This window comes from Heliangelus exortis, chromosome 21 (assembly GCF_036169615.1).
Source record: "Heliangelus exortis chromosome 21, bHelExo1.hap1, whole genome shotgun sequence".
NCBI classification, from domain to species: domain Eukaryota; kingdom Metazoa; phylum Chordata; class Aves; order Apodiformes; family Trochilidae; genus Heliangelus; species Heliangelus exortis.
Window position 1 is genome coordinate 9,676,613 of NC_092442.1, and position 25,120 is coordinate 9,701,732.

Consider the following 25,120-nt stretch of genomic DNA (forward strand, 5'->3'; position numbering starts at 1 on the left):
GGGGGTTCAGCTCTGCCTCGGAGATGGTGCAGCTCCAAAGGAAGGGAGCAGAGGAGAGCAGAGCCGATTGCAACTCATAGGCAAAGCAAACCTTGAGCTTGCAGAGCCGAAATCCTTACATTTTCATTCTTTTGGCCTTTTGAGGTTTTCTTAATTTGTCTATTTTTGTTCCTCGCCCACCCCCGCGCTGAGTGTGACGAGAGCCCTCGCTGGAGAGGCAGGGTTTTAAGGAAGAGCGCTGGCTGTTACAAAGCAGCGAGGCTCTTGGAAAAACAGCCTCTGGAGCAATAAACAGATTTGGTGCTGAGGGCTGTGAGGGATGGCTCCATCTGGGCTGCTGAGTCATGAAACCTGCTGAAGGGAGATACAAGCCAGAGGGCTCGGGGCAGGAGAGGCTTCCTAGCAGGGATTTTTGCTATTTCGGTCTGAACGTGCAACAACAAAACCAGAAACCGAACAAAAGAGGGTTGGGAGGGGGGTGGTGGTTAAACGCTTCGCTCTGGCAGGCGAGGGGTTAAAGTTGAGGCTGCCCCCCTCCTCCTCCTCCCTCCTCTTCCCCAGGGCCACGCAACCGTGTCCCATCCCTGCCACAGCAGGAGGCACCAGACCCTTCCACCTTAGCCCGATGGTTTCCAGCCGAAGCCAACCTCTCCCCTTTGCAGTGTAAATCCTCCTTCCCACTCCAGCCCACCCTGCCACAAGCAAGGGACCCTCCTGGCACGCAGCATGGCACCCAGGAGTAGCCCCCAAGGACACCCTGCTTCGGCTGTGGCTCTGGGATGTCCCGATTCCATAAAAAACAGGCTCAGCTCTCTCTCCCAGCGTGGTCTCCCTCCCCACCGGGCACCCACCAAGCACATTCCCGTCTCCAAGGGGACCCTGACACATCCCCACAGGGACCCTCTTGTGTCCTCATAGGAACCATCACTTGTCTCCAGTCCCTCGCTTTCCCCCATCTCCAGAGCACCCCATTTGTCCCCAGCCCCACAGGAACCCCATCATGTCCCCACAGGGACTCTCACTTGTCCCCCAGCCTCACAGAGACCCCTCCACATCCCCCCGGGGACACGGGGCGAGAGGGCGCGGGCCGAGGCCGGTTCAGCCGCCCCCTCCTCAAGCCAAAGGGACCCCTTCCACCTCCGGTCCCCCGTGTGTCCCTGGGGCAGCGGCGCCTTTAAGGCTGGGCCGGGCGCCAGCAGCCTCCGCCCGGGGGCAGAACCGGGCGGGCCGGGCTCCGCCGTAGCCTGGTAACCGCGGCTCGGCGGGCGGAGGGCGGCCCCGGCAGCGCCGCGGTCAGGTGGCAGCCCCGGAGACGGAGCCCGGCTGCCGCCCGATAAAAACTCCTGCCCCACCGCTGCCCGCCCGGGAGCGCGGAGGATCCGCCGAGGAACCATGGTAGGAGCGGAGCGGGATCGGGCCGGGCCTCGGCCGGGGAGGGAGCGCGGGGCCGGCGGTGCTGCGGGGTACCGGGGGCTGCCGGCTCTCCCCGCGGATTCGGGGTTATTTACAGCTCGCCCTCCTCGATCTGCCTATGGTACCCTTCTGCGGCGGGCAGGGCAGCTCCGGTCCGGGGAGGGCGACCACCGGTTCCTCCCCCCCTTCCTCCCTTCCCCAGCGGTGCCTCGGGGCTGCCCCTGGAGCTCGGGCGGTGCCGTTGGGGACCGGGCAGTCCCCGGGGGCCTCGGGGACCGGGCAGAGTCCCCGTGTGCAGGCAGGGAGCGGGCTGCGGCGGGACGGTGAAGACCCGAAGGAGCCGGGAGAAGGCAGAAAGCCGGTGGCGAGTGGTTAAAGCCCGAGCCCGGCTGGTTGGAGTCACAGCCCGGGTGTTTCCTCGACGTGGAAACGAGCCCCAGCCCACGCCGCGGGGCCGGAGCGGATCCCTGGATCCTCCCTCCCCCGGTTCTGCGGGGCACCCCGGTGCCGGCAAACCCCGGCACCTCGAAGCCGGACCGGTTCTGTGTGTGTGCGCGGCCCTTGAGGCAGGTCCGGAGCGTGACTGCTGTGAGCGGCACCGGGCAGCAGTGAGCCGCGTTTGCCTGGAGGGAGATGGGCAGGATCATAACCTGTTCGACTGGGCACTAAACGAGTCCTTTATTCCGGAGCTCTTGAGGATTGACAGATGTCCTAATATCCTCTTGCAAGTTCAGTTTATCCCTCATGCCACTGCCACAGGAATGGTGGAGGGGATTAGCAGGGACAAAACGCTGTTTTCCCTTACGATACTTGGGATCAGCTGTCCCTGCTCTGGCAGGGGAAGGATTCCTCCCCCGGGCCTCTCCCCATCCTCCTCAGTTCGTGCCACCTTCCCGGGGGCTGGGACACTCTGGTTCCCGAGCAATGAAAAACAAGAGCATGCCGTTTCGCACCAACAGAGATCTGCTGCCATGACTTGGCTAACGCAGCCCTGCTGAACGTCAGGAGGTGAGCAGTAATGCAGCAGGTTTTAATCGATTTATGCCTAGAAGGTGTGAACGTGCAGTTCTGCCTGTCCTTCCCGCTCCCGAGGGCTCGCCTGGCTCCTGGATGGGACACGCACATCCCATCTTTCCTCCAGGAACACGAGTGAAATCTCAGGGATTTCATCCAAACCCTCCCCGCTCTGCAGGATCTGCTCCGGGCTCTGGTCAAAGCAACGCTGAAATTTACGTGGCTTTCATTCAGCACCTGATCCCAGCTGGGATCTCCGAGCTGGAAAGGCAGAGAGCTCATGCTCCTCTAGTGCTAGAAATGTACAGGGTGTGGGGGACAATGCTGTGGAAATCAGACATTACGGGAGGGAAGAAAGAGATGCAGCAGCCTACATGAGAAAGTCTCGGGCAGAGAGCTCTGTTTGGAGAGTTGGTACCAGGTTTGTCCCAGAGAACCAGCCACGTGGCACATCTGGGCATCCAGGCAGAAGTCAGGAATGTGGAGAGGGGAAAAGGCACCTGGGCAAGGCAGGAGGTACCAGGAGCAGCTTTGCTCCTGCTCACCAGAGCCTGGCCTCAGAAGAGCCATCTACATGAGGCTGTTCACCAGGGAAGCCTCCCAGGCTTCCTGCTGCCACTGCAGGATCTGCCTTCTGGGGGGGCAATGCCTCAAACCCAGCATGGGGGCTTCTCCCACCCCCTTCCCAGCTACAGAATCCTCCCCACATGCATGCTGATATCATAGAATCATAGAATCATAGAATCATAGAATCATAGAATCATAGAATCATAGAATCATAGATTGGCAGGTTGGAAGGGACTCCAAGGATCATCTGGTCCAACCCTTCCAGGTAATTAAATTTATCTCTTTAAAAAAACCCACACCGAGCAAGCATGGTACAAATGTCCAGCAGACAGGGCTCTGGCATCTGGAAAGAGCTAAGGAATCTCTGGCAACAGCAGCTCCAGCATCCCAGCTGCTTGGGAATAAAGCCTAGAACTGGAAGGCAAACACATTTGCCTGCCCTTCCCAGGGCATGGAGTGCCAGAGTGGCTGTCCCAGTGGTGGTGGCTGCAAAGCACTCCCTGGTGCCAGCACCCAGCTTGGGGGCTGCTCTCACACAGCTACTCCCACACTTAAAAAAATTACCAAACAAAAACAAACAAACAAACAAAAAAACCAAAACCAAAGCATTAAAAAAAAAAATAACCAGGCAGATTAGTTTCCCAGCAGGAAGGCTCAACAGGTGCTGCCACACTCGCTCCAGCCCTGCAGTTTGGGATACCTGGACTGATGAGACTTGGTTTTCCCCTCTGTCAGCATCCCCCCTGCATGCCTGGGGGGTGGCTGCAGGTCCCTCACCCCTGGGGGGAGGTTGAGCAGCAGCTCACAGGGGCAGGGCTCCTGGTTCTCAAAGGAAATCTGACTTTGCTCAGAGCAAACCACAATTTCACCAAGGCTTGAGCAGACAGAGCTGGGTGCTGGGATGCCAGGGGTGCTGGCCCGGTGCTGTTTACATGGGAAGCATTTGGTGCTGCACGTAAACTTCATTTCCAACTAATTGATTAAAATTGGCCTCCCTTCCTGTTACCCTAAGCAACCCCATTGGTGTGCTCAGAAGGTGACCTCATTCCTTGGAGCTGCTGCAGGTGGCCAGGCACTCCAACCCCTCCATTCCCTCCCTGCTTTCTTGCTTTTTCTGCCCCGTGCCAAAAGGTTGCCTGGCCTTGGAAAGTCTGGGGGTTCCTTTACCTCGAGACCCCCCCAAGCAGTGGGGTTGCATTCAGAACATGAACAAGTTAGCAGCACCCCTGGGAAAGGTCTGAGTGCCAGGGTAGAAACACCAGACAGTTCCCAGGGCACATTGCAGTGAATTTGCCTTTTATTTTCTGGGTTTTGAGCTGCTGCCCTCCCCCCTCTGCTCTGCCACGTTAGCAGGAGGCTGCACTGACCTGGGTGAGCCCTGAAGTGCCAGTCAGGCAGCCCTGGTCCCAGCAGGGTCACACACGAGCAAGCACACCAGGTCCCTGTGTTTTGCTCAACTTATAAGGAAGAGACTGAATCCCTCCTGCCAGCTCTGACTGCACAGGGCACATCCCCAGGAAAAACAAGGCTCCATCTTGCAGCTCCCTGAGCATACACCAGCCTCCTCTCCATCCTCATCCTCATCCCTCCAGGGTCACACAGGCACTGGGACACAGGGAGCTGGGGATGGAGCTTTTCTAAACTCCACCTGGAAGCCAGATCCCATCAGCTGGCACTGAAATAAGCTGTGACACTTCAGAGGAGACAGTATCTCCTCTTAAGGTCCAAAGCCACCCCTGCTGCTTGGAAGAAGTACACAACAGTAGGATCCCATTCATGCCTCCTCCTCAGGCTTAATTCTGGTATTGTTTTTTTTTTTAAGAGCCCTTCAAGCACCCAACCAGAGATGGTAATTAAGGCATGGATGGCCACACTGCTGGCTTGTACTGTGGCCCCAGAGGTGAGCCCCGTGCCCCTGCTGCTCACCAAGCAACTGCCAGGCAGAGCAGCTCCAAAACAGCAGCCCCTGCTTTAAAAAGAAAGATGGTTTGTTTTTCTTACATAAAATCCACTTGCTGGTTGCTGAGGGAAGCTTGTCCCTGGAGCAGCTTTATCAGGCTGGAGTTTATAAATACCAGCATGCTGGAGGTTGCACCTGTGCCTGCTCCCTGTCTCCCTCTGACCCTGCATGCCAGTTGGGTGCTGTCCCACAGCCAGAGGTTCTGCTGGCAAGATCCAGCTGCTGAGGAGAGAGAAAGGATCTCTGCCTCTTCCCTCTCCACAGCAGCAAGGAGTGGGGGTGGCTGTGTGGCAGGGAGTGGGTTGTGTGCCCGTGGGCAGGCTCTGACGAGGAAATAGTGGCAGGAAAAAGCATCAGTGGAGCTGCTTCCTCTGCCTGGGAGAGGCAGGGACACCGGCCCGTGGGCCACGTAGCATCCTTGGATAGACCCTTCCAAAAGCCTCAGCACCCAGGCTGCTGCTGTGGGAGGCAGTGGGGGAGGTGTGTGAAGCCCTGGCCTTACCCCAGCCCTCCCAGAGCAGCAGCCGTGCTGCTGGTGCCCGGGGAAGGGACACAGGCAGTGATACAGGAGCACTCCTGTCACCCCTCCAAAGGCAGTGTCACAGCAGGCTGGGACAGGTAATTAATTAGGGTTTGTCAGCCCTGCAGCCCTGGCTGGGGTCACGGGAGCAGCCTGAATTCCAGGGGTGTGGAGGAGGCAGTGCTGCACCCGGGGGAGTGAGGCTGTGTATGGACTGGAGAGTGTGTGGACTACACATGTTTGATGTGGGTCCTTGAGCAGGGATAAGCTGAGGATGTTTTGCAGCCATAGCCTGTGGATTTCTCACACAAAGGGGGGGAGCCCTGCCCAAAACACACCAGGAAACCTTTGGGAAGTACCAGTGTGTGCTTGCAAGTGCCAGAGACCCAGTTGTGCCGTGTGCTGTACCAGCAGCCAGGCCAGCTCAGAGCTTTGGGTAAACAGATTATTATCTTGATTTAACATCTGACAGCTTCCATCCTGTGCTCGAGTGAGAGGGTAACGCAGGAATCAATCAGGGGTTTGGTCACAGATTGATTCACCCCACCATCCCCTCCTGCTTCCCTCTTCCTTCTATTCCGCTTCAAAACCCGACCACTCGTCCCTCCCGTCACGGGGATGTGGTGGTGGCTCTGAACCACACACACACACACACACACATACACACACTGTCACAGCTTCAGGAGCATGGCCACCCCAACCCAAGGCAGGAAAGCAAAGGCTCCAGCAGAGCAAGCACTGAGCTGCTGTGACACCCGGGAGGCAGAGGCTGCTGAGGGCCTCGAGCCCACTCAAGCAAACTCCCTTGGATCAGCGCGAGCGAGACCTGACCCCGAGAATGGCTGCAGTTTGTGCTCCCTGCTGAAATCTCTTTGAAACGCTGTTCCCCGAGACCATTTCTGAAGCAATTTGCTGTTCAGCCTGGCTAGGAAGAGCCCTGAGCAGGCTCCTTCGTTCAACACCTGCAATATTGACTCTTCTCTTTACTGCAGCGTTACAGAGCGTTTGTCATCTCCACAATGAATAACTTTTCCTCTCCTGGGGAGGGGGGGAAGGCTGGCTTCAGTACTGACATTTCACACACCCAGCCCACAAACCTGCTTCAATTCCCAAACGATGCTTTGGGAATAAACCCAGGGGCCCTGGGGGCTTTGCTCTGTCAGCAGAGTGGAGCTCTCGACTCCCCTGGTTCTCTCCATGCACTCGACCTGCCAGGTACCTCTCAGGCTCTGCCAGGGGCACCCAGAGGCAGCAGCAAAGCCACAGCAGGACCAGATGTCCCCATTTCCTATGGTCCAAGGGAAAAAGAGCCTGGGAGATGCTCTCCTCCCTGGCAGGTTCCAGCCATGTCACCATCTTAGTGACACACCACCCAACACCAACTGCAAGTCTTACTTGAGGCCCTCATGAACAAGTCACAGGCTGTGTGCTCAAGCCATAGGAGCTTAAAAAATAAAAAGAACCCCCCAAATCAGAGACAATGACCCAGCAGCACCAGAAGAAACCAGAAGCTCAAACTTTACCAACTCATTGCCTACAGACCAACAAACAAGGCTGTCCCCTCCCTAGAGATCACACGATATTTAACTGTTTGCCTTGGCCTTTCAGAGGTGTTTTCAAGCCTTTCTTAGAAGGTCTAGGAACACTTTCCAGTGGGAATTTCAGCCTTTGTTAGCAGGACTGCATTCCTGAGAATGAAAGCAAGAGACACAAACTCCACCTATCACAAGATTTAGAACAACAAAGCCCTAAACATTGCCAGCAGCAACCTTTCCAAGGGGATGGACCACTCATGCATAAGTCATTGTCGTGTTGCTCTTGAAACCCTCAGAGGAGCCCCTCGGATGCCAGGAAATCCAACCAGGAGGGATATGACCCAGGGTCAGACTGCCCAGACCTGCAAAGTTACACATCACCCTCCTCCATGGGAGCAGCTACCACAGACAAAGCTCCTGCCTCATTTTCCAACAAACCTGACCACAGATGAGCAGCATAGCTCAGCCTTGAGGTACCCCAGGAACCCACACAGTGCCCAGAACCAGCCCGGTACCAGCCCATGGTGTTTACCTGGGGGTCTGCAGGGAGCCAGGGGCTGCTGGAGAACTCACATCCATGGACAGTGCTGGCCAGAAGCTGGGTGGAAAGGAGCTGGAAGCTTTGAAGACCAGAAGAATCTCCAGGCTGTAATTAACCACTTGGTTCCCCCACCTCTAATTATGCAGATGAGTGAAATGGCAGAACCCACCAACCCGCTGAGGAGAGTCCCACCTCTGTGTCACCAGGGCCAGGGACCCCTGCAACCTGGGGGCTCTCCCAGACCTCCCCATCAGGGCTCTGTCCATGGGGAAGACCAAAGCAGAGTCCAGAACAAGGTTTGCTGTGGGTCAGGGCTGTTACAAGATTAATTAATCCATTAACAGGGGTCAGCTCAGCAAACAATGTGGTAGCAGGAACACCTGGTTGCTGCCAAAGGGAATTTCAGCCCTTTTCAGGGAATCACAGCCACCTCTCCTCTCCTCTGGAAGGTGGCACCCACATCAGGGAGCACCCACAGCCTCTGCTGGGTGACACAGTGAGCAGTCCCCTGAGACAGGCTCCAGTGCCTGGGGACACCAACTTGAGTCTTGTGTGACCACCCCAGCCTGTGCAACTGCTTGGAAATGCCGAGAAGAAACAGGAGGAGATGTGTGGGGTTTTGTTCCGTTGTGTGATGGTGCAGGGTGGCTGTGTCTCTGTGGCTCTCCCCATCTTGGTGGGGGCAGAGCAGGACCTGCACCCAGCAGCGCTCTCCATGCCATGGTGCTGATCCCTTCTGCCACTGTCCCTTGCAGACACCACCAATGGCAAAGATCATTCCATCTGCAGCCATTTTTCTCTTTTTTTTTTTTTTTTTGTTTCTGCATACAAGAAGGACCGGGCAGAGGCTTTTCACTCTTCTCTCAGCTGCGGCGCCATGTTGGGAACAAAGAGCAGCAGTGTTGGGTTACAGCGGGGCCAGGGTGGGTCAGAGCAGGTGTTTTAGGAAAGGCAAATGGAGAAAAGCAGCAGACCTGAGGCAAGGCTTTGTCCGGAGCTGTCTGGGGCCGGGCAGGAGGTGACAGGAGGGGGCAGCTCTGGGGACAGCCCAGGCCTCACACCTGCAGGCCTGGGGGCAGCTCCCGCCATGCCAGGCTGACGAAGCCCCTTTAATTTTCCAGGCTTTTCATTTTTTCAGCTGCTCAGCCCGGTGGGTGTGGGCAGGAGGACCGAGGCGTTGTCACAGCGTGTCACAGCCGGTGCCATCCCCGCTGTCAGAGCTGCCAGACGCAGGCAGGGCCATCCGCACCTTCCCGCCATTTCCCCTCAGCTTCCTGGGGGCCGCCTGGGATGGAGCGCGGGATGGAGCACGGCAGCCTCGTCCCTCACACCACGAAATCCTCTGCAGAACGTTAACTCTTTTCAGGCAAGAGCCCTCCTGGTTCCACGTGGCCGTGCTGCCTGGTGTCAGCCATTTGCAGCCCCCGGGAGCAGGGTGCAGCCGGGACATGGGATGGCGGGCACCCCGCAGCCATCCCCTCCCTGATGGCGGACGGGCGCCTGCCTCAGGCTGCTCCTCTGCTCCTCCTGGGCAGGGCAGGTGGTGTGGCCCATGGCAGCAGGACATTTGCCTGTCCGTCTGTCCCACCAGGGGCTGCTGGCATGGCCCAGGCCCCTCAGCAGTGCACTTTGCAGAGCCAGCCCAGCCTGTCACATGCAAATGTCGGGATAAGTTGCTGCCTGCAAAGAGGAACCGCGGTATGGAAAGCAGCAAAGCCCTTCCCAGAGCACCCCAGGAATGCGCCCACTCCACTTGGGGAGCAGCTGGAGCTGAGGTGCAGCGGCTGCAGTGAGGACACAGGGAGTGTGCCTGACCCCAGGCAGAATGTCAGGAGGCAGTGTGACAGGGATTGGGGTCACTGCTCCGTGGGAACAGCCCCTGCGGTGCCAGAGGTGGCCATCAGATGGGATGCAGGAGGGTGAGGGAGGCTCTGCCATGCTCTGGGCTGGCTTGGGGAAGTGCTGGTCCGGCAGTGCTTCCCTGCAGGCATCTGCTTCACCTGCACTCTGGAGACTTGGGTTATTTCTGGAGGAATAAAAGAAGGGGATGGGATGCAGGGATGCTGTTACCATCCCCTGCTTTCCAGGAGCAGGACGCTGCACATGCAGCACCAGCTCTGTCCCTTAATTCTAGCAATGCTCTCAAAATCCAGCTGCCTGGACTAGGTGAGCATCTTGTCAGATGCTAAAGGAGACATTGGAGCAAATTTATTACTTAAAATATTAATTTTTTTTTTTTGAGTTTTGGCTTTTGTGCCAGCCTCAGATTTCTCGGGGCCTGTCCTGGTTTTGCATGCCGTGTTGGCAGCAGTTGGTGACATTACCCTCTTGGCAGCTAATGCCTTCCCATGGCCTCTGGGAAGGCATGGAAATGGTGGTCCCCCCCTCCCAAGTTCTTGGACAACACCTGAATTGGGTGGCTTAAAGGTACCCCAGTGGATGGAGCTGCTTGGCATCCCTTTGGGGTCCAGCACAGCTCCCAGTAACCCCAGGCTCTCTTCTCTCCCCAGCACACCACTGGACACACTCTGTGAGACATCTGCTCTCCAGCCACCCGCAGCATCCCCGTCTCCATCCGTGGTTTGCAGCAGCAGTTTGGTACCTACCGTAAGTTCCTGAATCCTTTGCCTTGTCAGCAACAGCTATTGGAGAGCAGGGGGTTTCCCCTGCTCAAAAGACTTCCTCATTCCTTTGGAAAACCGTGCCTTCCACTGCTGCTCCAGTGGGGTGACTGCCACGGGGGTGTCTGCAGGGGAAGCTGAACCCTCACTCCCTGTGTCAGGGTGTGAAGTCTTGCAGGAGCTGCTCAAGGAGCTGCCAGCAGGGAACAAGCCACAGAGGAGATGGTGTGATGCTCATTAAGTTACCACAAAGCCGTGCCAAAAATCCACTGGCAGTGTAGCCAGCTGCTGCTGAGACCTGCCGGTGTTTCCCAGTGTGGGATGCAGATGGATGGCTGCACAGTCATGTCAGGGCTGGGGAAGCCACAGCTGGGGTCTCTCAGCCCCTCAAGGACTGTCTGCCCCAGAGAGTGAATAGCTGAAGAGACAGACACCCTCTTGCCACCCCCAGGTCCCCTCCATGCGAAGCCTGGTGACATTTCAGTGGGATTCCTCAGCCCAAGACAACTGGAGCCTCTCCCATGGCCCATCTCTGGCTGAAGACTGCACAACTAACAGGGACTTGCAAATTATTAATGCTCTGAGGTTCATGCCCTCGCTTGTGGCTTCCCCACTGGCTTTGGGGAAGGGGAGTGGGGAATTAAAAGCAGAAATCCTTCCTGGGGACCACAACAGAGGCAGGCAGGGAGGCAGGGCTCAGGCAGGCGAGCCCAAGCCTTTGCAGAGCATGTTTTTCTCCAAACCATGAGTCAGTCATGAAGGTGGCAGGAAAAGAGCCTCCCTTCTCCCAGCCTCTGCTTTGGTTTTACACTCAGCTTCTGACATAACCAGGTCACTCTTTCCACACTTGCCCAGCCTTGGTGAGAGCTGATCTGGATGGACATGACTCACTGCCTTTTCTAACGAGCAACTTTTCTCTGTTCATGTACTTTGGTGGGGCCCTTCATATGCCTAAAAAAGGAGAAGGGTGGCACTGGGGAGAGGGCAGGGTGATCTGGCCACACCCAGCCCCTGTCAGATGGTTCTCACCAACCCCTGGACTCCAGCCAGTTGTGAAGTTGCTGCTTTTAAGCATCCAAAGGGTGTAACTAATCTCCCACGTGCTAATCCAGGTGAAATGCTGTCCAGGCCCACAGGTAGGCTGCCCAAACCCTTGACAAGTAATTGGAGCTAATTAGGCTGGGAGATTTTTTTTTTTTTTTTTTTCCTGTTAATCTCTGTCCAGGCAATGCCTGGGGGCCTGGCAGTAATAAGCAGTCTGCAAACCCAGAACCACCTCACGCCGGGGAGGTTTGCCAGCAGGAGGTTGCCCAGGCCGTGGCAGGGCGAGTTGGGTTTTCCTCTTCTCTTGCAGAGAGAGGGGCTCGGTGGGCAGCTGCCCTGCTCACGTGGCCTCGCTTGTGTTTTGCAGTGACTTAGCGGAAGAAGCTCTCGCGCCACCAGCCCAAACAATCCTTCCCTTGGCTGAAGATCCCGTTGAGTCTCTTCCCATAATGGAAGTGTGAGTGCCAAGCTCCTCCATGACCTCCAGAAGCCACAACTCCTTACCGAGAACTCTGATGGCTCCACGAATGCTTTCCGAAAGCACCCTGGGGGGCATCGCCCAAATCACCCCCTCCCTCTACCTGAGCCGGGGCAGCGTCGCTTCCAACCGGCACCTGCTCCTCTCCCGGGGGATCACCTGCGTCATCAACGCCACCATCGAGATCCCCAACTTTAACTGGCCCCAGTTTGAGTACGTGAAAGTGCCTTTGGCCGACATGCCCAACGCCCCCATCTCCCTCTACTTCGACAGCGTCGCCGACAAGATCAACAGCGTGGCGCGGAAGCACGGCGCCACCTTGGTGCATTGCGCCGCCGGCGTCAGCAGGTCGGCCACCCTCTGCATCGCCTACCTGATGAAGTACCACAAGGTCTCCCTCTTCGAGGCGTACAACTGGGTCAAATCCAGGCGCCCCATTATACGCCCCAACGTGGGCTTCTGGAGGCAACTGATAGACTACGAGAGGAAGCTCTTTGGGAAGACGACGGTTAAAATGGTACAGACACCGTATGGCATCATCCCAGACCTTTACGAGAGAGAGAGGAGACCCCTGATGCCTTACTGGGGAATTTAATGTGACTGCAGATGGGAAGCACAACGGAAGGGACACGCTGTTCTGAGTCGACCAGACTGGGGACGTTCCCTTCTCCTTCTACAGCCAACTTTGGTTCTTTACCATACAGCAGAACCTCAACTAATTCTCACCTCACCCGCAAGGCCAACGATTCCCTCCAAAACGTTTCTCTCTACAGGGATCCCCCCATCCGCACTTCTCTGATTTAGCAGAATGAGGTCTCCTTCTAAGTTTATTCCTTTCCGTAAGGCCTCCTTCCCTTTTTTAGTCAATTTATTAGTACCCTACGAGGAAAGGCCCAAGAGGCGTTTGGCAGAGTTAATGAACAAACGCGCTTTGTGATGCGGTAGCCTGGATGTTTTGTTAATAGCTTGTTTGCTTCCTTGCAAAATCCTGTAGTGGCTAGGGAGCAGCACTAGCACAGAGCCAGCAAGGCCCTTCTCCCTGGCAGTGGGTTTTTCCAAGAGCCAGGAAGGCAGGTGTGCAGGGTTGGGGTGCTAGTGCTGGTGTTTTCTTTAACATCTGTAGTGACTCTCAGTATATAGTGTTTGAGATCTTTAGTCAGCTCTTAATCTGTATTAAAAGTAAAAAAAAAAAACACAAAACACAACAAAAAAATGAACAAAAAAAAAAAAAAGTGAAGTCAGTCTGTGTTGGCCACAAGTAAAATAAAATTTGAAATATTCAGATCAAATAAATACGAGATCTTTTTTTTTTTTTTTTTTTCACTCATTCCATGCCAGGGCAATAGTCCTGGAATACACTTACAGTACCTGAAAAATGCTGGTGTGTTTTTGTGGGTGGAAAGTAAGCAGAGATCTTGCCCAAACGTGGCTCAAAACAGACAGGAGAGGTTAACCCTCCCTGCACTGACACCCAAAGAAACCTTCAGGAACCTGTCTGTGCGTGGCCACCTGCCAGAGGGGCTGGGCTGTGTTAGCTCAGAGTCAGTCACCCAGTCAGTGGAAAGTAGGTAAAACTGCTCCATTACTTAGCTCCAAGTATGGTTGTGATCTGCCTTAGCCCATTTCTCAGTCACTTCCTGATGTCCTCAAGGTTATGTTGCAATTTAGAATTATTCTGCACAACCGGCGATCCGTCCCACCTCCCGGACAAGGATGGTTTTCCAGAGAAGGCTTTGCCTTGTTCTGCCTGTGACAAGAACGATTCCAACCTGAGAGGTGGGAGAAGCCTTGCCCTGGCATTGCTGCTGCCTCCTGCCCACTGGTCCCCTCCCCGGGGGGCAGGGATTGGTTTTGTTGGATCGTACCTGGCCCACCAGGACAGCAAGGCAAGTCCTCCGTGAGACATTCGCGTCCTCCTCTGTTGCATCTCTGAGGGAGGAGTAGGCAGATTGCTGGATGCCAGATAGCTATCTGATTTAAATGAGATTCTATACTTGTAAAAAAAAAAAAAAAAAATCAATAAAGATTAAAGAAGAACATGTGTTGGTTTCTGTTCAGAACTGTCCTGACGTATCTCAGGTAACAATGAGAAGGTGGTGTGATACTGAGCAGTGGCTTTAAGCAAATCTGGACCTCAGCCTTGAGAGAAGTACTGTGATCTGTTCCCCTCATTTGGCCCATCAGTTCACAGTCCTGCAGTTCCTGATCCTCCTCACAAAAGCCAGGCAATTACATTGGGTATTTCAAATTGTTTTTCTCCCCAAGCCCTAGCTGAGGTGTTCAGGACAAGGCTTTCCCCAGGCTGGGAGGATTGCTGCACACCTGGGTTTCTGGTTTCCCCAAGCTAAAAGCCACTGGGGCTGAAATACAGTTATCACTGACACAAAACTGAGCACGTGGCCTCCTCCATGTCAGAGCAACTCCAGACCTGGCTGGAATTACAGCCCAGATGAGAGGCTTTGGTCAGTTCCAACCCAGAAGTCAGATTTCAAATTTACTGCAGAGGCAAGAGTTTTACCAGGCTTCAAGTCACTCACCAGGGGAATGAAACAGGGCCCTGCCATTTCCAGGCTCCTGGGAGAGGTCCAGCAAGGTCAGTGAGGGCTGCTGCAGAAGTTCAGAGACTTTCACTTGGCTCCAAGAACACTCCTTGGGGGGGGGATTGGTGGCACACCAGCACGAGAGTGAGGTCCAAGTCCCTGGGAATCACAAGCTTGGCCACAAGTCCAACAAACTGCATTAAGGCCAAACCTGTGCATGGAGACAGCACTGTGAGATGAGCTACTGCAAATTCCTCAGCCATGCGAGGGCATCCAAAGTCAAAACTTTTCCTGCAGGCACATAAATACAGCCCAGTCCCCCTGCAGCCCCCTCTTTAATCCTTTGTCCAGGATACACTTAGACAAAAGGCATGTGAAAAACCCCAAAATAATTCAACACCATTTTTCCCCATCAATACCAACACTTGGATCTCGGTGTCCTTTGGTATCACCAGCACTGGCAGGGAAAGGTCTCCTCCTGCTTTGGAGATGGGCAAGAATGAGGCTTTGGCTCCCTGGAATGAAAGTGAGATCTGACATTAGCTTTGTGCAGTTTCATGGCTGCCCCACAGTTTCAGTGACAAAAAGACACAGGAGACTGAAAAAGAAATTACAATCATCTGTCCAGTTTTATCATGAGTTACGCTGTGAGCAGGGAAATGGTAAGTAAGAAAAGGAACTTGGGACTGCAGATCAAGACTAATCATTAGTCTGCAGACATTCTGAAAGCATGACATTTCAAAGAGAAAAAAATACTAAAAACCAAAATTTGCTTTCAAACTGAAACTTCACCTAAAAATGGACTATGTATAATGTAACAGCCTTTTCTCTATAAAAAACAGAAAGTAAAATATTTCCATTTTAAATCATTATATATATGTAGTACACACACTGCTCTAGTGCCTAGGGGAAGATGCTACTCTTGTATCATGGATATCCCATCATAGCTACAACATCATAGCACAGATAAAGATCAGCCAAGAAAGCTTCAAGGCTGACTTTTGAACAAAAAGGAAAGTTAGACCCATTGCAAAATGTAATTGCCTAACAAAGCACATTATGAAATAAAGAACTCACCTGAAAGATACCCACTGGAGATGGTATCATTGCAGTGGTGTCCATACCTGGAGGACTTTCTTTGCAGAAATGTTCCTTTTCCACTCATGCCAACACAAGATACTTCACACGAGTGGTTTTTCCCCTTTAAAATCCAGTTTTCCATGCATCCCCAAACCTATAGAAACCAGAGATGCAGCCATAGTGCAACTCCAGGTTGCTGGAAGCAAACCAGCTGGATTTGAAGGGAAGATCATTCCTCCTGCTCCCCACAGGTTTTCCAAACAGTTGGATCTTATTGCTCAATTGCAGACAGTAGCCACATGGGAGGTTTCACTTACTCAGCCTCCTTATGTTTAAGGCCCTTTTTGTCAAACTTTCAAGGCTTCTCCTGAGTCCTGGAAGGTTTCCCTCTGCCCGGGTGTATCCATGGAGCCCTCACAGAGGTGACAGCCCTTGGTACCAGCAAGTAGCAAAAAGCAACATTTTTTTTTTTCTAGTTGCATCCTGAATAAGCCACTTCACAGGTTGGTCAGATATGAAATGAGCTCTTTATTGAATACAAAGTTTGAATCCCAACCAAGGGTTTGTAAATCATTCCAAGAACTAAGGGGGTAAACAATGGACTAAAGTCAATTAATAACACTTATTCTCATTGGATTTAAAATATCAGCAGGGACTCCAGCATAGCACAGACTGAAACAGCTCCAACTACTAATCACAAAACCACTTCTGGAAGAGAAATAATGTTTGCCCAGAGGGCAGAAGGAAGAATCACAATACAGAGAGAAGTTTTCTGAGCACTTTTCTTCATAAAATTTTGATATTTGTATTTTAATATTGAGAACTGGAATTAAATATAGGTCCAGAAAGCACAACCAAAACCTTTCAGAGCAAGTAGTTTGTACAGCAGCAGCTTTTATTGAAAAGGCAGTTCTTGTTTCAAGTTTAATTAACCTGACACTTGGCTAACTAGAAATTGGAGTGTTCCTTGGGTTTTCAAGAGCATCTTCTCACCCTTAGGTTAAACTTCATGATCCCTTCAAGGGAAAAGCTGCTCCACACAAACCCAGGTGAAAAGAAGCTGCTGCCAGAGAGGAAAAAGAAGGGGAATGGTCAAGTGCAGAAAGTAACAATTTCCACCCCACAAATAACCTCCCAGTGGCTGCAGCCAATGCTGGGAGCAGCTCTGGGGGGATTCTCAAACCAAACCACAGCAAGGGGTGGGCAGGGGAAGGGGCTGGAGCCACCCAAGCCTGCCCCAGCCCTCCTGTCACCACAACACATGAAGACAGCACAGGAGCGTTGGGAATGCAGCTGGGCAAAGGGATATACACATTAAATAACCAAGGGAATAATCTCTTAAAACTCCAGATATACACAAATAAACAGGAAAAAACCCACTTTCCATGGGTAATCCCAAGGCAGCTCCAGAGAACACAAACAATAAATACAAAAATTCCGCGTTCCTCGTTTTTTCCTGGTGATCCATGCAGAGAAAGGAGTCAGGTTTATGGAATTCAACACAACCCAAGCAAGAGGCAGTGTGTCCATGGGCCTGTATGCAAAGGAAGCGAGGGAATGTGGTCTGTGACAATGGACTGTAGGAAATACTGTAACCTTGGATACAGATTGCAAGGACACCGGGCTCTGGCTGGCAGCACAATACCCGAGCTGCTGCTGAATGCAAGAGTGAGTCATTTTAATGGCTGGGATGTGGCAGGGAGATGATCCTGGTTGTGCAATGCCTTTATCAGGGGGATCTACATGCAAACCATTTGGTGTTTTCCCATGACGTCAAGGCGTTGGGCTCAGAAGGCTTTCTGCTCACCACACAGGCAGTGGTGCTGCCTGCTGCTTTCCCTGCTGGAGGGAGCAGGCAAGCAGTAGTGTCAGACTTCAGTCAGCTCTGCTGCAATTATAATTGTAAATGTCAATTCCTTGTTTTCATGGGCCAAAAGCCACGCTGGCTGCAGTGCAGAGAGGGAACTTACTTGCCTAACAAGTACAAGACAAACATCACTGAAAAAGGCTTCTACAGCAACCTCACCAGCACCACGTCTGAAACACCGACTGCTCCAGGTTTCATGTTGAGGCCTCCTTTATTTGTGGCATTCTCTTTAATTAGAAAAAAATAAAATAAACCCCCCTATCTAGCTAAGTGTTCAGGAGCTGTGGTGGAAACCCAGGCTAACAATAACCTCCCTTTTCCCAATATAGCATTTCATAAGCAACAGCCTCTGCGTCAGCCAGCGACTCCAAACCACTCGAGAAGTCCCCCGGCTAGCAGCGAGGCGAGGCGGCTGCTTCAAGTCAGATGGTGCTGAAGTGCTCCTGTAATTCAGGATGCAAAAGGAGAGTGCTGGCTGCCTGTGCTGAGCAGCCCCCAAGCCCCCCTAGGAAGACCTGCACAGAATCAGCAGCCCCTGATTCTGATGGAAAACAAGGGCTGTGGTCAAACACTACGGTGCTGGCTGACTGACTGACTGACTGCTGTAACTACTGCACACCTAATACAGGAATGAGGGGGCAGGCAGTGAGTGACTGTCCTTTTTTTGACAATTAGTGGGCAGGAGAAGGCAGGCAGACACTGTCACTCTATTGGAAATCTGCTACTTGATTAGCTTGAGCTTGTGACTGGAAGCACAAGTTGCTTATTTTATGAAGGAGCTAATTTCAGGCAGTAGGAAGATTTATATTAATCTGTGTAAATAAGGGGCCAGACACCTAGCACTCTGATTAGCCAAGATTGCTTCATTTGGTATAATTAATAGTTTAGTATAACAAAGTTGTGTCTGTTTTTTTTTTTCAATACAAAGCATCATTTTTCCTCATTGTAATTTATATTTCAGCAAATAACCACCCATCAGTGTCAGCTACTCAGGAGGCCAGAGTAACTCAGAGAAGCTGCTGGTACCTTTGTAGAGAAGGTTGTTCTTCTAGAGATCTGAGACACTTCAGCCACAGAATGAAGCAGCAAGTTGTACCTGATGGATACACACCCCACTTCACTGCAGACCAAGACTGGAGAGGGGTGAAGCTCTTGCAATGATGCCACAAAGCTCCCACTAGGTTTAAAATCCTGTGAGTAGAACTAAAGCTGATTGCACTGCTGTCTGGATGTGCATCTGAAGACAAAATCAAGTACTTTAGATATATGGATAACATTTTGGGACACTCTGTTGTGCCAACCTCCTTCTGGTCTGATAGCTGCACCTCCCCTAACCAGCAATGGGTGGGTGTGCAATACCCTGCTCCAAAACCCAACCAGGCTGCAGTGTTAAATCACTCAGGAGCTCAGGACCATCCTGTGCTGCCAACTCTGAGTCAGAGAAACAGGTTACTACAGAGAGCAGCAGACTGTGCAAGTTACACACAGGCATCCCATCCAGAAAAGCAGACTGATGTACAGAAATGTTAATGTAAATCCAGAGAAGCAGACACACTGCACCCATGGAGCCTCCAGTTCCCAGCAGTGATGCAGCCACACAAGAGCCAAGGGGCCAGGGGGGACATAAGGACCCAGACCTGCAGGAAGGAGTCTGCATTTACACCTCCAGAGAAGGAGACTCTGTATTGCTACAGACTACCAGGCTTAAAATCCAGCTTCCTCTACTAAAGAATCCAGATAGAAGAGGGAGAATTCCAACCATTTTTCCAAGTCCTTATCCCCCAGTGCAAACCAGTTATGCACAGAAATGCAGTATAACTTACAGTACAGAAGAGTGAGAGTATAAATACCAGTGGCTCTTTTCAGGCTCATCCCTTCTAAGCAGATAATTTATTTTGCCTTGAAAGTTACTGTGACTTGTGCATTGTGTGCATTCCAGCAGTAGAGCAGCAGATATTTAAAGAAAAACATCCTGGTCCATATACCAAAAACATCAAAGAAGAGATATGCTTGCAAATATGTACTTCAAGTATTTAAATGGTCACTTCCATGCAAATCAGTCCAGCACTGCAGTTTTTCTTGGCATCTGGCTATTGGCCTCTCTCAGAGACTGATGCTCTTGGTTAGCAGAGTGGTTTGTTACACAGACTAACTCCCTTTCATCTTGGGGAAAGACTGAAATGCCACATTTTTTTGCCACAGTGCAATTATTTTCTGGTTATTTCTGAAACCCCATCCATTTCAAGTGAAATTCTTCATGAGAATTGGCAGGTGACTGTGGCTTTAGCCCATTATGGTACCAAAAACACTAACCACACCCCAAGCCCTTCCACTTACCCTACCACACCATCACCCCAAGTGTCCTGTTACTATCAGACCCCATCCTCCACCCTCAGTGCTGCTGCTGCTTTCAGAGCAGGTCTGGCAAGATGAGACCTGGAGGTTTGGGCTCCACACAGTTGATCCAGAAATTTGCACAGCTTGCATGGTACTGGTGCCCTCCATATGCCAGCTTGAAGTTATCCGTTTCTGAATTAAAGGCCTAAAAAATCACAAGAATTGAAACAAGTGTGAGAGTCTCATCTGCTCCAGTGTCAGGGAGCTGGAGTGGAGAATGGATACTGCAGAGGAACCACCCCAGCACCCTCTCACTCTGCACAGACCACCCAACAAACAACATTCTATTTCAATCTCTGGGTGGACAAAACCCCCCAGTCACCACCCCTGATCCCTCCTTTGCCTGTCACACCTTGTTTTATGGGAACCACCTGATGAGGATGCTGCTGAATCTGAACCTGGCAACTAACTCACCTTGTTTCACTCATCTTCTCCTACATCTCCATGCAAAATAAAAGCTTGTTTGCCACCCAGCAGATAGCTACTGCATTTATTTCACTGGCTCAATTTTTGCTGTGATTTGGGCAGGTGCAATCCTTTGTATTAGTGTAATTTCAGGTTGAATTTGAACTACTTTCTCCTGCTAATTGAGTCTGATTTACAACAGCAGCTTCTGAGCAGAGCGTGTGAAGCCACGAACACGTTAAAACATCTCGATGTTTGTTGCTAGGAGATACTTTCCAATGCTTCACAGCTACCTATTTAAAAAAAAAATATTCTGACTCTCTTCCCCACACCCTGGATTCCCTGCAGAGATTTCTAAAAATGCCACTGCCTACCACATAGAGCTAAAAGTCAATATTTGTAGCAAAAAACTCTACAGTTCCCCCTCCCTCTCCTGTACAGACACACAGGCAGATCCAGGCTCAGAGACTCACTGCAGTGGATTTTCCCCACATGACAAAAGTAGCACAAAACCAGAAGGTAATCACATGATACAAGCATGCAGACAAGACAAAGGGGAGGCTCTGGAGCATGTTAGTTGATCAGATCAAGTGTTACGACCACAAAAAATGACTAGAAGAAAAGGATTCATGATTGGTACAATTGAGAATGAGAGCTGAAAGCCAGCTAGCAGCTCAGCCTTCCACACTCAACTAAGAATGATTCTATAAAGAATATGTTTTTTACAGATTCATACTTTTCTAGGAAGCTCTTCCACGGGTTTCTCTTCTTTCTGAAATAACGTGGAAACCAAAAAGTCAGGAAAACTGCCAGTAGGTGTTACTTGGCTGGCATTACTCTGTACATAATCCTGGGATTCCCTCCCAGCACTGCTAATCGCAATAGTCCCCTCCTGGTCATCCTTGGAGATGCATTTAATGAAGAAAAGTCATTAAAAGATGTTTATTTTTTAAAGACATACGCTTTTTAAGTATTTATCCCAGTTTCTTCCCCATTATGAACCATTTAACTCAACCTTTTATCCACATTTGTGTCACATCCACAGTCCAAGGAATGCAGGACACTGACTGAGTCCCACCTATGGGTCATATTCTGCCTTTGCCCCTTCCAGTTACAAATTACAGCCATAAAATCTTTTTAAATACACCCAAGGCCTAAATGCAATCCAAAGTGCAAACGAAATAATGAGTTGAACAGCAGAGGCCATGATACTTACTTTGCTTCTTGAATCCACATTTAGGAGGCACACTCCACAGGCAAGGTCTTGGGCATTTTTAATCCCTGGGCGCAGCATACAAGAGGAGAAATCCAGGGAGTTTTCATCTGGCTAAAGAAATGAGACAAGAAGCTGGAGGCATTTGCAGTGGCTGAAGAAGTTTCAGACATCACGATAAAAATTATTGATCTGGTTGCTGCCCAGAGGCACAGCACCACACCAGCAAGGCAGCAGAGATGAGATATGGCATTTTCTCATAGGCTGGTGTGTGATTTAATCAGAGCCATCAGTAGGTATTTGCAATCCTGCCATGCAATCTCCATCAGCATTAATTTATAACACTCAAGCTCTCAAAAAAAAAAAAAAAAAAAAAAAAGGTTAGACTACAAAGGAAAGAATTCTTAAGTTCCACCTTCCCACATCAAAAGGGGAAGAAACTTCTGAGGAAAGAGAAAGAGCCCAGGCGGCGGCTGCTCCATTCCAACTGCAGCCTGTTAAGAATTGGCCCAAGATAAACCCTGGAATGCAGCAACTATTTGTGCAGCTGCAAGGGAAGGAGCCACCAAGTTCCCTTGCTCATATTTGAAGTGGTGTCTGTGGCAGTGTTTATTGTCCTGAATTCCCTATTATTGCCTGATCAAAAAAAAAAAAAAGGGCAGTTAATTCTTTCTGAAGCTTTGTCTGAAGCCAGAGCATGGCACAGCACTACAAAACAGGATATTAAGGTTAACCAAAGCAGAGAAGAAGAATTAAGGTCACCAGCCATACACAATCTCAAGTTAGAGAGAGGCAAAGGCTGGCAGAATAAGCCTGCAAATAAGTACTAAGTGAAGACAGTCACTTCCCCTGTACATGAGTTTACATTTCAGCCACAAGATAAATGAGAATTTACAACTTTGTATAAGGGTGGCATAAAACTCTGGAAGTTTTTGTTTGAAGGTGGCAGTGCAAATAAAAACAAGGGCTAGAAATAAAAGCAGATTTTAAAAAATTTTAAAAAAGTGATCCTAGAACACGTGTGCTCTTAATCCACACTCTGGGTATGCTGCTCACGCTCCCCTGCTGAATGGCTGGAGAATAATTAGAGTTAGTGAAAAAAACAGCCTTTAATCTTTAAGTAGATCAATCAAATTAATAAAGGCACTCTAATATTTGTTTACTAAATGCATGAGAGAAGCAAAGGAGAAGGTCATCCTGTAATTTGGAGTGAAAAACCACAAGACTTCGCATAAAATTACCTTGTAACAAAATCTTTTAAAAGATAAAATTAACCTTTCCAAGCACATGCCTCTGAGCTACAATACTGCTCCCTGCTTAAATGCCACTTCTGCATCAGCTGGGATCTGTGGCTGAAACACCCAGGGAAGAAGATATGGGTTTCACACCTTCCAGTGGAGAAACAGAAAGGGACCAGAGAACACGAGGCCAAGCTCTGGACGTTAAGGTAATCCCTCTAATCTTCAAAAAAAAAAGGCACTTTAAGAACTAAATTTTAATCCACTTCCTGAAATCAGGAGAGGATTCAGATAGCTTTTTAGATTGTTACTGTCAGCAATGCCAAACAGGTGAATCCCAGTCTATCAACTTCATTTGCCAAGCAGTAAAATACAGAAAGCATCAATTTCATACTATGACAGGCTTTATGTAACACAGGACAGCACCAAAAATACCTGCATGCCACCATCTAAATTATTAAGGCAGTAAGATAACATTTTGCACATAGATAAGTTTCCTTATAGAGAACTTTAAGCTGCATATCCCAAATATCTGCCCAATTTCCATTTTGCAAGAGAAAAATCCAAACTGTAAAGCTGGGACACCCCATGAAGTCACTTTACATATCATTACAACTTGGTTTTTTAGTAAAGACAGAGCTGATGTTTGGCCTTACCGTTAAAGCAGCAAGTGACATGAAGCTGATGAGGTTGTTCCACACCTTATCAATGTCCTTCAGCAGCTGCTGGAGTTTCTCACTGCAAACAGCAGTAGCTTTGATACCCAGCTCTACTCTCTTCGTTACTCTGTAGACTTCAACAACCCCTGTTGATACAAAACACAGGGAAAGATTGCAGGGAATTCACTACGAGCAGGGGTTGCCAAAACTTCCACTCAGAGAGAGCAGAAAACAGGCAGGGCTGTCCATGAAAGGTGGTCATGAAAGGGGATTTCAAAGTAGTAAATTACATTCATTGAGTAGAGGAATTGTTGGTTACTTTGGTGCAGGCAAAGATTAGGTAAAAAATAAATAGCATATTGGGAAGAGTGGTTCTGTATCACTGTTTTTCTGAGAACTTCCAGTGTAAGAGACGTGGCAAACCATACCTAGTAAGTATTCCATGCCTTGAGCTGACTGGATAACTTCAGTGCAAACAGATGAACTGCTTATTCCATTTAAGGTATCATTTGCTTTCTTTATGACCTGGTAGATAAGAATTTCATAAAAGGTGGTGTCAATAATGATTATTTCAAGGTAGATAACAAGATTGTCCCCAGCAGAAACTGTTATACAAAGCAGGAGGCAAATTACATAAGAAATAATTGTCATCCACCATCACGTGGTTTTATATATTCAAGCTGCAGCTATTAGAAGATCAGGGGAAAAGTATGAACATCTAAAACCTGAATATATTTCCCCAAATATTTGCATTACCAAAATAATAGCTTTAAGAGTATGCATTCATTGCTATCTAGCTGAGTAACAGTAGTCACAGTTTGGGCTGTCTAATACTCAGATGCAAAGAAGAAATTTTAAAGAAAACTAAACTGGCTGTGAAACATCTGACACCCATTACCAGAAAATTAATGGCCTCTCTACACAGCACATTAAACAAGGCCATTTCTCAAGAACTGCAGAGGAGCCAGCTGCTATCTGTGCCCTGAACAACATGGCTTACTGGGCACCCAGCACACAGGAACATCACAGTCATCCCTGTCTTGAGAATTTACCAACAGCCAAGCTAATCACAAAGGGCAGGGAGATTTCTACAGGACCTTTAGCTGAGGGGGTGATATTTCTGCTGCCTGACAGCTTTTGTTTTCAAAACTGTGATTCACTTGGGCTGATTCACACCCTTTCTGTGCCTCTATGGGCTTAAACACTGAAGCAGGTGGTACCTTTAGGAAGAAAGAAAAGGTTTTGGAAACTGCTCACTTACCTGCAGGGCACTCTCCAAGCACCTCTGCCATTCATAAGCATACCTCTCACTTTCCTATGTGAAAGAAAAGGACAGTCTGAATCCTGTTCCTGCACCCATTTCCCTGCTTCTCACCCCAAGAGACAGACAGTAGGCAGGGGTTCTCAGGGACTACTTGCAGATTGGCTATGTAAATTTTTAACATACCAATTCCCAATTTCCTCCCCGTTCTTTAAATATTCTTTTTGTACCTGTACTCTAAAAATTTGACTTCTGGCAGTTAGAACTAGTTTAAAAAAGGAAAAATATACATGAATGGGTCACCTGACACATTTGTTACAGGTCTGTTGTTCAAGAAATTGAGATGAGGAGAATTGAATCCGAGTCCTCTTACCATCTATTCTCAAGATGTGCAAAGAGCAGTAACTACTATGCAGCCAAAAATGTTGAAACACTTCCCCAAGCCAATGGTCTCAGTGCCAAAGCTGGGATTAGATTTAAGTGAAGAGTAATTTCCAGTTACAAGCTTAGACAGCAAAGTCAAGTGATTCTGACTGACTTTCAGACAACAGCATTTTTTATTCCCATTTCACAAGACTTTAAAGGCATGAGAGAAGAAACCTCCTTTAGGAGCAGTTTCCAATCAGAACATCTAACCTTGCCCAGGTGCCATTTTAGAACCACACCCTGAACTCAAAGAGCTACAGTCCCAAAGAGCTGGATACAGAACCCCCCACGATGCCTCACTGAGGAAAATAATTGCTAATTTACTCGTATTCCAGATAATT

The 25,120-nt window shown here is 50.2% G+C and overlaps 2 protein-coding genes across 9 annotated transcripts in view; one reads left to right on the top strand and one right to left on the bottom strand.

Annotated features, from left to right (window-relative positions):
• The first annotated feature begins 1,214 nt into the window (after positions 1-1,214).
• DUSP14 (dual specificity phosphatase 14) lies at positions 1,215-13,730 on the top strand. 2 transcript variants are annotated; one of them, XM_071765316.1, is made up of 3 exons: positions 1,215-1,395; positions 10,061-10,157; positions 11,583-13,730. In XM_071765316.1, exon 3 carries the CDS (start codon positions 11,692-11,694, stop codon positions 12,286-12,288), a length of 597 nt encoding a protein of 198 aa, XP_071621417.1. In that variant the 5' UTR covers positions 1,215-1,395; positions 10,061-10,157; positions 11,583-11,691; the 3' UTR covers positions 12,289-13,730. The 2 variants fall into 2 exon arrangements, with proteins under 2 accessions (XP_071621417.1, XP_071621418.1); XM_071765317.1 differs by lacking the exon at positions 1,215-1,395 and adding an exon at positions 2,313-2,421 and having other exon boundaries at positions 11,583-12,986.
• A 2,091-nt stretch (positions 13,731-15,821) lies between these two features.
• The window catches only part of SYNRG (synergin gamma), a 37,468-nt gene continuing 28,169 nt past the window's right edge, over positions 15,822-25,120 (bottom strand). For 5 of the 7 annotated variants that reach the window (XM_071765309.1, XM_071765312.1, XM_071765310.1 and 2 more), the window contains 6 exons: positions 24,354-24,407; positions 23,521-23,617; positions 23,090-23,238; positions 21,199-21,309; positions 20,719-20,754; positions 15,822-19,722 (listed from right to left, as the gene is read on the bottom strand). In XM_071765309.1, coding sequence (XP_071621410.1) covers positions 19,591-19,722; positions 20,719-20,754; positions 21,199-21,309; positions 23,090-23,238; positions 23,521-23,617; positions 24,354-24,407 — 579 coding nt within the window. In that variant the 3' untranslated portion in view covers positions 15,822-19,590. The remainder of the gene's footprint in view (positions 19,723-20,718; positions 20,755-21,198; positions 21,310-23,089; positions 23,239-23,520; positions 23,618-24,353; positions 24,408-25,120) is intronic. The other 2 variants (XM_071765308.1, XM_071765314.1) reach the window with 1 other exon arrangement.

Coding starts and splice junctions, on each gene's coding strand:
- DUSP14 (XM_071765316.1), top strand. CDS start 11,692: ATGACCTCCAGAAGCCACAACTCCTTACCGAGAACTCTGATGGCTCCA.